The sequence below is a fragment of the Pleurodeles waltl genome, chromosome 3_1, assembly GCF_031143425.1.
Source record: "Pleurodeles waltl isolate 20211129_DDA chromosome 3_1, aPleWal1.hap1.20221129, whole genome shotgun sequence".
NCBI classification, from domain to species: domain Eukaryota; kingdom Metazoa; phylum Chordata; class Amphibia; order Caudata; family Salamandridae; genus Pleurodeles; species Pleurodeles waltl.
This window is the reverse complement of record NC_090440.1, coordinates 1,919,512,870-1,919,526,836: the sequence shown is the minus strand read 5'-3', so window position 1 is coordinate 1,919,526,836 and position 13,967 is coordinate 1,919,512,870. Positions and strand designations below refer to the sequence as shown.

Below are 13,967 nucleotides of genomic sequence, written 5' to 3'. Positions count from 1 at the left end.
AATGTCACTTGTGGAATTCAACCTGGCTTAGTACACTGTAATATATGGATCCTGCAGTAGGATGATTTCGGCCTATCCAAATTTACACGACTAAGCTGACAAGGAAGAAATAAGTACTAGATTCTAGTGGAATTAGGAGTAGGACTAGGGAATGTGTGGGAGTAATCAATCGATTTAGTCTTGACAACTACCTAAGAAGCTTCTACAAACTATACGCAAACCTGTTCAAGTACCTATATCAGACTTTTTTTTTTTAAGGATCTGGAGCACGTGAGAAGTACTAGGCAGAGCTCGGACCGTCTTCTCATTGTTGTGCTGTCTGAAATGGGATTTTACCTGGAGACATTGGGTTTTATAGAGTGGACAGTGTAAAGCAGGTAAATAAATACTAATATTTTGACACAAACCGCTTGTTCAGACTCATTTGGCACGCCATCTGCATTAATGGGAGACGGAAGGGGCAAGTCAGTGCTAACTACAGCAGTGCCTAGCTTTGCACTAACATAAAACTGGGCGTGATTACACACCAACGTCATATTACCATACCATGCATGCATGCATTAAAGATACATAGAAATAGTAAGCATGAACTTTAAATATGTATTACCAACTGATAACACCATTCCATGAACGCATAAACTTTAAGAGGTCATGAATTTCCACCAAACTATATTGAAAACTTGTCCAAAAATTCCAAATACACTTTCTTGTGTGGTGCTGAGGCTGGTATGAAGTGCCCTCCCTTGTGGGTGAGAATCATTGGATCGATGAATTGTGATGCTAGCTCCTGGCTCATTTCTCCTGGAATCACACGGTCAGTCTCCCCAAAAACATGGAGACTGGGGACTCTGATAGGATGATGATAGAACACCTGATGTACTGTTGACAGGCTTTTGAATCCAGCGACAAGTACTGCAAAGTCAAACTGAAAGCGCTCATCTCCTTGCTGCTTCAAGGCGCATAGCATTGCCACCAGAGCTGCTCCCTGACTGAAGCCCAAAATGCCATCAAAGGGTCCCTGCTCGACAAAGGCCTTGGTAATTACTTTCAGGGACTCTTCCAGCCCCTGGCAGGAGTCTGAATCCTCAAGCGCATCAAAGGTCTCCTTCTGTGGGTTTGAGAACCACCACCCTCGTGGGTCATCAGACTGCGAACTTGACTCGCCTCCCTGCAGTTGTGGTCCTGTTTAGAATGGAAAGGAAGAAGGAAAAACGAAAATAAGTACTGTCTTGAGTCTGAGAGTTGAGAACTTAATGATGGCAGACATCCCTAGGAAGATTTATGATTACAGACTTGGTTAGAGAAGTAAAACTTAGTTGAAGAGTTCACATATGTTGCGAGTTTTAATTCTGTTAGAGAGGGTGTATTTCTAATAGGCAGAACTACATTCCAGTGATGAGACACATTCTAACTGGGTAGCCTTGGAAAATGGATCATGACCCTAAGATAGCACTTAAATCCCTGAAAATGCAGGCCCCTGTTATTCTAGGCACTTTTGCTGTCACTTCGACTAAGCCTTTGAATACAGAAGGATAACTCATTAGAAGTGCTTGCGGTGGGAGCAGAACCAAGGAGCTTAGGCCAATGCTACTTGCAAGTACTAAACCTACCACATAAGCAAATCAAAAGCAACTTCACACAGTACCCACAATTCGTTGCCAGGTATCATGAATACCTGTCAGTAGACACTAATGAATTTCAGATCAAATATTACACGGTCTATCAGAACCATCTCATACCATCAACTCTGTAGTGCTATTTCTCTTTTGAGTGGCATGTCAGACAGATATACAACATATACTATTGATGCTCTAAAATACACTTGCACTGCACATCTGTATAATAACTGAACTGCTTAGCAGTCAAGTTTATTGACATATCAAAATACAAAATCTCATAGTCAAGCATAAAACATGTCCAGCAAAAACGATTAAAAAAGAAAAAAAGATAAAATTACAGATACTATAATACAGAAAGTACCTTGTAAAATAGAATATATAAACACAATCGGTATACTCAATTAATGGTTCCTATCATTCATAATACAAACAACAAAAAATCTGCAGCAATTGGGCCCATAATGCCCAGTGCAAAATATCTCATTGTAATATCTGGAACACGGTAAAATGTCCAATCAAATAGACAAAAAAAAGACTAAAACTAAAGCAGCACAGATTACCTGTGATTCATAGTACAAACAACTCTTAGAATATGCAGCAATTGGGTCCATAGTGCACAATACAAATCATCTCATTGTAATACCTAAAATGCGATAAAATTTCCAATCAAATAGATAAAAAGGATAAAAGTCTGAAACAACAGCAGCTTAACCCCTTCGCTGCCAGGCCTATTCCCCCCCTCCTGTGCCGAGCCTTTTTTTGGCTATTAGGGGCAGTTCGCGCTTAGGCCCTCATAACGTTTTGTTCACATAAGCTACCCACGCCAAATTTGCGTCCTTTTTTCCAACATCCTAGGGATTCTAGAGGTACCCAGACTTTGTGGGTTCCCCTGAAGGAGACCAGGAAATTAGCCAAAATATAGTCAAAATTTAGTTTTTTTCAAAAAAATGGGAAAAAAGGGCTGCAGAATGCAGCTCGTGGTTTTTTTCCCTAAAAATGGCATCAACAAAGGGTTTGCTGTGGCACGATCACCATCTTCCCAGCTTTCAGGAACAGGCAGACTTGAATTGGAAAATCCAATTTTTTCAATACAATTTTGACATTTTACTGGGACATACCCCATTTTTACTATTTTTTGTGCTTTCAGCCTCCTTCCAGTTAGTGACCAAAATGGGTGAGAAACCAATGCTGGATCCTAGAAAGCTAAACATTTCTGAAAAGTAGACAACATTTTGAATTCAGCAAGGGGTCATTTGTGTACATCCTACAAGTGTTTCCTACAGAAAATAACAGCTGAAATAAAAGAAAAAATGAAATTGAGGTGAAAAAAACAGCCATTTTTCTCCACGTTTTACTCTGTAACTTTTTCCTGCGATGTCAGATTTTTGAAAGCAGTATACCGTTACGTCAGCTGGACTCTTCTGGTTGCGGGATATATAGGGCTTGTAGGTTCATCAAGAACTCTAGGTACCCAAAGCCAATAAATGAGCTGCACGTTGCAATGGGTTTTTATTCTATACCGGGTATACAGCAATTCATTTGCTGAAATATAAAAAGTGAAAAATAGGTATCAAGAAAACCTTTGTATTTCCAAAATGGCCACAAGATAAGGTGTTGAGAAGCAGTGGTTATTTGCACATCTCTGAATTCCGGGGTGCCCATACTAGCATGTGAATTACAGGGCATTTCTCAAATAGACGTCTTTTTTACACACTGCCTTACATTTGGAAGGAAAAAATGTAGAGAAAGACAAGGGGCAATAACACTTGTTTTGCTATTCTGTGTTCCCCCAAGTCTCCCGATAAAAATGGTAGCTCACTTGTGTGGGTAAGCCTAGCGCCCACAAAAGGAAATGGCTCAAAACACAACGTGGACACATCAAATTTTTTCACAGAAAACAGAGGTGTTTTTTGCAAAGTGCCTACCTGTGGATTTTGGCCTCTGGCTCAGTCGGCACCTGGGGAAACCTAGCAAACCAGCGCATTTTTGAAAACTAGACACCTAGGGGAATCCAAGATCGGGTGACTTGTGGGGCTCTGACCAGGTTCTGTTATCTAGAATCCTTTGCAAACCTCAAAATGTGACCCAAAAAAACACTTTTTCCTCTCATTTCGGTGACAGAAAGTTCTGGAATCTGAGAGGAGCCACAAATTTCCTTCCACCCAGCGCTCCCCCAAGTCTCCTGATACAAATGGTACCTCACTTGTGTGGGTAGGCCTAGCGCCCACGAAAGGAAATGGCCCAAAACACAAAGTGGACACATCACATTTTTTCACAGAAAACAGAGGTGTTTTTTGCAAAGTGCCTACCTGTGGATTTTGGCCTCTAGCTCAGCCGGCCCCAGAGGGGGCAGAAATGGCCTAAAATAAATCCCCCCCCAAACCCACCTGGGGAGCGACCCTTCCATCCCTGCCTTTGGGGGGTGGGGACAGGGGAACCCCACAGAGGGAGCGCTAGCGCTCCCTCTGGGCTCTGTGCCCAGGACGTAATGGTTACGTCCTGGGCACACAAGCACTGTGCCTCAGGATGTAACCATTACGTCCTGGGCACAGAAGGGGTTAAATTGAGAACATTCAGACTTTTGGCTAGACCAATAGCCAGGTGAAAAGCAGCGCAATAGTGGACTTTTACTCTGGGCCATCTCTACCAAGAGCCTTGAGTGCTCTACAACAGATAAACCAAGCAGCCGACAGGTATTTGGAAATGGCAGTTACTACCATTGTTGATGAATACCTTTTGCAAATCTTATGGGCATTGGCACGTTCATAAAGGGACAGGATTTTAAAAAGGGGGGCCAATCCATTTTCTTCTTGGAACCATATCTTTGGGGCAGAAGAAAATAAAGTGTTCAATTGTTTCCTCACCTGTCAGACACAGTTTACATTTGCTGTGGCCAAGACCATTCAGCAACCATCAAATGGTGTAGACGTTCACAGGTAGAGTACCACACCTAAACTGGAGGAATAGGGAGCGAACACAGGCAGGTATAGGCAAATCCATGAAGGGTTCAGCCAGCGGCTCCTGCTTGACAAGCAAAAATTCATTCATCAAGCGGCCCATCCTACTCATCTGTGAGGCTTGATAATTCACCTTCTCCCAACATTTCTGCTTAACAAGTGTAACAGCATTGGCTAGAACTGTTTCAGGATTTTCCCAGAACTGGTGGAAACCTAATTCGGGCCATGTCAATTTCACTTTCTGCAGCCAACTAACCCTATCCAGGCAATTTGAGCACCCTAATACATTTGTGACGTCCGTCCTGTAAGGTTCCAGTTTTATCGTCTTCCAAAGATGGATCCAGTTCAGAGAGACACGATCTGAGATAATGTGTAACCCAAGATGTAATCTTAAAGGTACCAACGGGGTGCCCTTCCCAAACCTCGAGATTATTCTCAAAAAAATATTTTCTTTGACTTACAGGATTTTCTGATTATTAAAAGCCCACAGTTCCACTCCATACAGGACAGCTTCCCTAACCTGGGCCTTAGATATTCTCAATATGGGATTTAATGGGGGACTTTCAGTAACTTTAGCCTTCCGGCCAAGGGCTCCCCCCATGATATATTAAATTTGAGCTTTTTGCTCTGCGCAGTCCTTATAATATTGTCTTATCCTACTTTTCTGTCAAATGTTTGCCAACCTCTTCCACCACCTATTTTCATCCAATAAATCTACCACAAATGCAAATTTGTTTTACAAGCACCAATAATGTACCCACTACACTCAGAAACCTTCCTCTACTTTGGATCGCCATAACCTAACAGCTTTTCATAGTCTCGCAGATAAAGACTCCATGCTACCTATAGTCTACCCTCTCAATATGGCGGAGTCTGGACATGCTGCAGCCCCCTTCTCTTTGTCTTACACCACTCACCCAATGTAGCTTCCCACCTGCCTTTCATCGACAGACTGGCACTATGTTGCTCCACTTTCCCTCTTCTAACCTAGCCAAACCGTTCCTTACTCTGCTAACTCCCCTTATGCTCAACCCCATCTCTTACTCATTCCTTCCTTCTACCTTTAATCATATCCCCAAAGATGTGTTTCGCATCAAAGCAGATTTGTTGAAAAACAAACCTAAATTAACACATAAAAGATCTCCTTGTTTAAATGGCTAATCTGCTCTTCATAATTGCACAAGAATGACACAGCTCCTGTTCTTCATGATGCTGCTTCATTAGGGTATGAAATTGTCCTTGCAGATAACCCAACAAGATGGCCAATGTGCTCACATTAGTCCACAAACGTTCTCCCCAGCCCTACTTTAAACCTCTACCGTGCTTTCAATATTAGCTTTCTAACTACTTCTTATCCAGGATGCAAATCCATCCTGATATGATGCAATTCTTCCTGCAGTTATTCTATTTCATCCTTCACATCTATAAATTACCTCCATGTAATTCTACTTATAATAAATCATTCTATAAGTTAACCAGATCGGTGGTTTTGAAACAAGTTTCTTTTTTCATCCTTGGAGATTTCAATATCTGATATGAAATACCAGATTGTGATACCAACAAATCCAACATTCCATCCCTTGAATACCATGGATTGCTCAGACTCAGATTTGCAACCAGTCACTGGGTGAGTCCTTTATTGGATTACACCAACTCAGATGCAATGACCCTCAGACTTCAACCAAAACTCATTTCTCTATAGTTAACATCAGGTTATCACCTTCTCTCTTCGACATGCCACCTACAAAAAAAATCCCCCTTACAGTACTATTACCAGAACCCTTCACAACCATCAAAACAACTCTGTGGAGCTACCCACTTCAAGAGCCTCCAACACGCACTTTTTGAATGTGGAAGTCACATAAATCCTACACGGCCATTCTAGCTGCTGCATTTTGTATGCTGCACTATGAAGACTGCAAATCTCTGTTCCTCGTGGGTAACAACCATCTACACACACTTTGCATTAACCTCTGCACTTTTACACTTAAGTTCTACCTGCTCCCTCATGTTTCTCCTGTTATTCACACCATCTCTTCCAGATTACTTCCACTGTGTTTGCCTTATCAAGACCACTATAGCATGACTACAGCATATCACAATAACACTAAACACAATCTACATCTAGGTCATCCGAACCAACACTGTTCACATCCACACATTCATACACTTCTTAGACATTGAAAAAGTGCTTTGACACACCTGTAGTAAAAATGTGCTAGAAGATATGCAATAAGCATTAGCCCCAGTGACAAAATTTAATTGTCACTTGGCACAGGCTGTGTCCTAAGGATGTGCTTTCGCCACAATCCCACCCAACTGCATCACAGCACATAACATGACTGCAAAGAAGCCATGTGAAAACCCATAACTTGCTCACCAAAATCACACGTTCTCTGTACCCACTGGCACAATGATACTTTGGAAACTTCCTTTTTGTATTCACAAAACAAACAACGGAACTCCAACAAAATTATGCGAAAACCAAAGGTCCTCCCTTGGAAAAAGTGACACTGTTCTTCCTGAACTATACGCCCCTGACTCATAAGTAAAAATCATTAGCAGCCATACTCCTTCTGTTGAAGTTATATGACATGTAATCTAACCCTGGAAGTACATGCAGTAGATCTCTCACATCTCATGGCAGACTCTACGTCCTCCCCACAATCAAGGTCCCTTGAAATGCAAACAGTTTCCTCTTTTGGGTCATTTGTGCACTGCACTCCTCTGTAATCTGACCCAGTCATTTAGCTCACACTCAGGTCCTAAGGCACCAAAAGCACCCTACTCCTCACAATATCTTCTCGACATCAGTCAGTAGACACCGAATTGATTCGCCGAGGTCAGATACCAACAGTGGATTCAATCCTTGACCGCATGACACACTGTCTATGTCACTCAGGGGCAGCTCCTCCATAAGGGCAGAGGAGCGTCACCACCCCCCCCGCCAGTAGTGTCAGATGCAATCCTTTCCCACAAAAAGGGCGGGGCCTCAGGGTGACAATTGTGAGGGAGAGTGCTCAGCACTCACCCTCAGAGCGCATGTATGTGTGGCTGGCCGTCTCAGGCTGGCCAAACACACAGGCCCACAGGGCAGTTGCTGGGCTGGAGAGAGCCTGCACAGGCTCCCAGTCTGCCTGGGAGCACCCTGGCTGGGCGTTCCCAGCCAATCCTGACACAGCTCTGAGCAGGCTGGGAGCATGTGCCTGTAGGGAGAGAAGAGGAGAGGAGCAGCGCGGCGGTGAAGGCAGCAGCAGCACAGGTAAGTGGATATTTTTAATTTAATACCCCCTTCCCCCCCTGCACGCCACCCCGCCCCTTCAGTGTCACCCAACCCGCAACTTATGTCGCTGCCCCAAGATTATAGGCGCTAACTTAACCGACTCAATGCCACGCAATACACAGCAGATCCTCTTAAAGTAAAATTACACATGCAAAATTTATTTAGCAAGAAGCAGTCTTCACAACCAAAGCAAACAAGCATTGGATTAGCTGTAATGTTGAACAGCTTAGTCACCTGCCAATAATAACAATCATTGAGGAATGCCATTTTGTTGGAAGTGAGGGAGTTACAACTCAGTAGATGATGAAGCCTAAGTGTGATACTAAAGACAGTGGGGATTCCCTAAAATAAAAAAAATAAAAAAAACATAGAGAACAGTCCCGTTTTTAAAATCTGCGTTCTGGCATTGGTTGTTCTGTTTGTGCCAGTTGGGGAATACAAGTGTCAGAAAGCAAAGCTAAACACTGGAGTTTCTCACACTTGGACCTAGAAAACTAGAGAAGCCTGCAAAGGAGGCAGAGTGTGAGGGGTGAGGCTCCAAAGCACACCCACCCAGAAACTCCCACTTGAGTTCTGACGTGTGATAATCCTGGCTGCGGTCGACGTGCATAATAAAAATATGGAACTTTGAGAGTAATGGGGCGGGGCCAGGGACTTGGGTAAAAAAAAAAAACAGCATTCTACAATTATATTGTTTCCTTTTTGTCTTAAGGTAAATACAATTCAAAATTTAACGTACGCCTGTAATGAAAAGTAACAGCAAGTTAAAAGAATCGGAGGTAAATGAGCTCCCTTTAAGTTCTGAAAGCTCATTTGATTAATTATATCACCGCAGATGTCATTGTGCTTAACCACGTAGCCGCAGAACTGAATGCTGCTTGGAGTAATGAGGAATAGTGCAGCTGCAGTATAGTGCTACAAAGTCCCAGCCTCAGACCGAAAGATCTGTGAATGGGAAAGTTATATTTATCTCTCAAGAAAAAGACATATTTGTGACTCTGGAACCTCAAATGACTCCATCATTTCAAGCTACTGACTCCCAAGGAGCCCTTAAATGTTCTAATTAACCAACTATACATGTTTACATTTTTTTCAGGATCCAGGCACCCTGGAGAGGTGGATTGTTTCTTCTTTCCCTCACCTATCATGGCTTTAGAAAACAGGCGGTCAGGTCTCTTCCCTTTCAGCCTCTGGCACCTCCAGCTCTGCATTAACCGTTCAGGGTCAGTTGTTTAACTAAAATAAAAAGATGGGGAACGGATTCATAGCTGGCAAGTTTCCCAGGTGCATGCGTGATGTGCAGCTCCAGTCCAATGTTTTTCCTTTGAATTCTGGGACTTGTAGTCCTGTTTTATTATTAAATAATATTACAGCAGCTGCCCAGCTAAACGAACTACCACAGGATGGAAAGGAAAAAGGATTTTCCTTTTAGAAAAACCCTCACACACTAGGGTTACTCCTTGGTGGGATGCTTCATCACTGGGTTTCTTCCCGTTCCACTACGGAGCGGGCATGCTACGACCTACAGGATATGTGGGAGCACTGTTGTGGTCTTGACAATGTGAATCAAAGGAGGGATAGTAGTGGTGGGGTCTTGGGTGAGTTAAAAATATCTGGACTGGAGGAGCACATCATGCATGGACCTAGGAAACTTGGCAGGGCTGACTGATTGTGTGATAATACAAGCATTTGCAATGCAATGGGTCTCACATTTGCTAGAGTTAGAGCTATTAGCGTTGTAAATTCCTAACTGCACTTTTCCTGCCACATAAATTGAAAGAGAAAATCAAAACAGTTGACATAAGCGAACCGATTCAAAGTGCCACAGTCGCCATGAGTATGAATGCAAAGGAGAGACACAAAAGGAAAAAGAAGTCTGCTCACAGTCAAACGTCTCGGCAAACATGCAATTATCCATGTAACAGGGTTGATAGCCAAGGTGGTAACAAAACTGCTCCAAGGAGGGACAAACATAAAGCATTTACCAAAGATAACAAAGGATTTTTGAAAGCAAGCCCACAAACGAGTGAAAGTGATGGGCGTAGTTAAAAACTCACATAGATACCAACACTTCGGAAAAGCAGCGCTTGTGCGCTGCTATGCTCGACTTAAAAATGTTGCTGTTTTCCAAGACAGGCCTATTTCACGCCGCAAAAAATACATTTTTGTCACCAAGAATAAATTCTTCAAACTAAAAACACTAAAAAATAAATAAATAAAAAAATAAAGAACTGCTGCCTTTAATACTGTGTGTTATTGTTAGATTGCAGGTCAAAACCAAGGCATTCTACGCTATACACTACAAACGACATCCTCAGGTGTGACCTGAAATAAATTGGAATACATATGATACATTGTGTCCTATGGAGGTCCCATACTGGATCCCCCACTTTGGCCAAATAACATACATTGGATCTTCCAAAATACAGTTGTTCCCTTACTTGATGTCTTCAGTTTATCTGGGTTTAGTCCATTGTTAGCAAACTAAGACTACCCTAGACCAGGGCGAAATGTGAATGTTAATTACTCCAGCATAAATTGCCTAGTTCCGTGTACAAAATTTGTCAAGGTGCATTGCGTGGTTTTGGGGAGAATTTTAACGTATGATGTACCATAATTTTGGGAACGGGAGCGCATTTTAAGTAGGGTTTTTTTTTTATCCAAGCAGACCACAACTTTTGAGTGCAAAACTACAAATATAAATGCAAACAGCAGTGTTTTGAACGTGAGTGGCAGATCCTTTAATGTGGAAGGTCAACAAACATTTCAGGTAGGTTTTTGTTACCCAAATGGAACAATTGGATAATTTTTTAGGGCAAAACTACAACTCTATCAGCTTGAAATCACATTTTAGAGTTTCATTTTTACATGGACAGACGTTTGGGTAATGTATGAGTGCAAAATGCGTTTCACATGATTTGTCATAATTATGCTACAGCAAATTATGTGAGTTTCGCACACACCCTACTAAACAGCTACTAAAACATAATGTTGTCAACTCAAGTGGAAACTTGAGTGTTCTGATGATACAAAGTAGCTCTGTTCTGAAAACTAACTAAACACCCTAAACCTAAAAAGCCAACCCACGTTTCTACAAGCTCTCAGGAAGCAACTTTAACCAGAGCATTCTGAGGTGATATGATGAACTGAATCCACCCGAGACATGGCACACACGATTCCTGCACTGTCACATTACACCCGAACTTCTAATTTCACAATGCACACTGATTCTCCTGAGGTAGCATTGAGAATCCTAACGGACTTCCATTTAACACGGCCCATAAATGAGCCCTCCAAATCTTACTTGACACAGGCAAGCTCTATCTGGGGTTACAAGGCATAATGAATACCCCTAAGGTCACAACACATTAAAAGAGATTAACATGTGAACAGGGCTTAACTGGACTAAAAACTACAAAGAAAGCAAGAATGTATTAATTGTTTTATGGTTTTTTTTAACATCTCCTCTTGTACGGTTGCAATAATTTTAAGTAATTACGCAATAAAGCATAAACTTCAAACATTAGAAGAGATCCAAAGTCACATAATAAATACATGAGTACCAGATGACTCAAAATGTTTCTGGCACCAGGCGATGGCAAATATATTTTTTTTATTTTTTAAATCAGTACACTCTGGGAGTTATACTCTTGAATCACTTCCAGAGAACAAAAAGGTCAATACACATGTTTTTTTTTTTTTTATAAAAGATACGTTCAGGGCTAAAAACGTAGGGCCTAATTTATATTTCAGCGGATCAGGAACTCTGTCACAACGGTGCCGTGCCGCATATCCCGTCCGCCGTAATATAAATCTCATAAGATATAATGTAATTTATATTTAGGTTGACAGGATATCCGTCACCGTTGTAACGGAGTAACCCGTCCGCCGAAATATAAATCAGGGCCTTAATGTCCCAGTGATATGAAACCAACTACAAAACTCTCAGCATATCCTCACCTAGGAGGGCGCCACTTGCCTTGAAACATTTTCACCACTCAAACAAGTGAAATGCTTCTCCATGACTTCAAATGCGTCACACTCTCTGCAAACCAGCACCTACACTCAATCCCATTCACTGGGGGGTGCATTCTTTTCAAACAGATTCTCTCTCCTACAACCCCACCTAAAATGGTTATCTCGGGTCCTCCTCAAATATCTGAATCTCAAGTGTGTTAGTTTAATTAGTATACAAGAAGCCAAGACTACAATTATTAAAATCAATCAGGTTGTCTGACTGGAAACAGTATCTTGATGGCATGGAGCAGGAGGGCCACTACTCAGCAAAACCGGACTTCACTCTCCATGGAGACTCACTCGTTTGAGGAGTACGCACATAGTCACCTTAGATCAGAAATGTCAAACTGGTGGGTGCCTAAATGGCCTAAATTGAGAGCAGGAGGGTACAGCAGGCTCTGGCCTAGAAAAGCTTATATCTTGTACCTGGATAGCAAAGGCAACCTTGCAGAAAAACAGCACAGTGATTTTATTTAAAGAAACTAGTGGTGGGGAGCCACCCGGTAAAGAGCAATGAGTAACTCCCGGTAGTCATGTCCAGGCTGGGAGTAGATGTGAAAGTGGGGTCTCCGAATAACGCTACCACCTCGTATCTGATAACGTGTTATCAATGTAACCCTTTAAGTGTGAAAGGGATACACAAAAAGGATGTTGGCAGTCTTGTTTAACTTTTAAATAGGAAAACTGAACACAGGGACAATGTTCGAATTGGTAATTGCCAAGCGCTGCCTCATGGACCCATTTTTGGGCTTGCAGTTTCAGATTTGAAATTTTAAAGATGGGATCAAAAACCCTAGCTTGCAAAGTGTTCCAAAACGGCTAGATGAGTCACAAATGACATGGGACCGATTGACTGCAAGGTACGATAATGTGGCAAAATAAAAAGGGCAAAAATGAGCATCGTTTTAAAAAAAAAATGTCTGTGATGCTGCTGCGGTCTTAAGTCCCTTACACATTTTAGCTCCTTTGAGTTTTTTTCAGTGTCACATAGGACTTATCCTAGGAAAAAAGAACCCTCGCTACAATGGCTTACTAGTGTGCGAAGGTGAAAGGCCCTACTGCAAATCAGGTTTGTCTAGATTTGATGGAAAGTGTGCGCTGACCCTCCGTATTTAACATTTTACTAAATAATTGGGGAAACATATTTTTAATTCTTGGCCAACCACCGTCTTCCGTGAAATTAAAGTAAAAAGTTTGAAGACGGATGCCTTATACATATTTAGTCTTGGAATTCGGTGCCAAACAAAAAGCTCTCAAGTTTCACATGTGCATGCGTACGTTTTTCCTTTGCATTTTGTGATGTTTGTGGGACTCCCTTAATCCAATTATAAAATCACATTAACGATTGCCGAACAATCTTTCCTTCCTGGATCAACAGTATGCAGCAACAACATTAAGTCTACTTGCCATTGCATGGCAACACTCCCGGAAATAGATAGGATAGCCCTCGTTGTTGGAGCCAAATTAGTTGATAGAACACCCTACCTTAAAGCTCAAACCCATTTTTATGTGGAAAATGTAATTACACCGTTTCTTTGTACATCTGCCTATTATTTGTTCTCAAACTTTGGCACGTGTGTGAGAATCTCACCATTGTCAGACACCAGCAGCGGGGCGCTCACACCGATCAACTCAGCCCGGCCCCGCAGCACCTTGCGCAGCGCCCCCGCCCGCTCCCGGAAGGTGCGCTCGTTCTGCCGGTACCCGTGCAAGCAGAGCACGCGAAGCACGGCCATGTCCACCCGCGCCGGCTGTTTTGCATAGCGGATGTTACGACAATCAAAGAGCTTTCATACTAAGGCAAAAGGATACTGCATACTTCCTGAACTTGAGAAAACATCATCCAAACCGAGGCTTGATACGCAAAACAACACCAAACGTGTGCATGCACAGAAAACAGACTGAGGGAGGGCCGGGGCTTATCAGCTTTCAATGGTCGTTAACCTCTTAACTGCTGGGCCTCCCTTCAACTGCTGAGCCCTTTTTTGGCTATTTGGGGTAGTTTGCGTTTAGGCCTTCATAACTTTTGTCCACATAAGCTGTCCATGCCAAATTTGCATAATTTTTTCCCAACATTCTAGGGATTCTAAA

At 42.3% G+C, this 13,967-nt stretch overlaps 1 protein-coding gene across 1 annotated transcript; it reads right to left on the bottom strand.

Annotated features, from left to right (window-relative positions):
• Positions 1-586: 586 nt before the first annotated feature.
• Positions 587-13,691, bottom strand: OVCA2 (OVCA2 serine hydrolase domain containing). Its single transcript, XM_069226149.1, has 2 exons — positions 13,468-13,691; positions 587-1,182 (listed from the first exon to the last, which is right to left on the bottom strand). The coding sequence occupies exons 1-2, from the start codon at positions 13,610-13,612 to the stop codon at positions 668-670; spliced, it is 660 nt and encodes a 219-aa protein (XP_069082250.1). The 5' UTR covers positions 13,613-13,691; the 3' UTR covers positions 587-667.
• Positions 13,692-13,967: the final 276 nt, after the last annotated feature.

Bases quoted from the DNA above. Each gene is read 5' to 3' on its own strand.
- OVCA2 (XM_069226149.1), bottom strand. From the start codon at position 13,612: ATGGCCGTGCTTCGCGTGCTCTGCTTGCACGGGTACCGGCAGAACGAG. The intron at 1,183-13,467 runs GTGAGATTCTCA...CATTCTAAACAG, and splicing joins GCTGCTGGTGTCTGACAATG to GACCACAACTGCAGGGAGGC.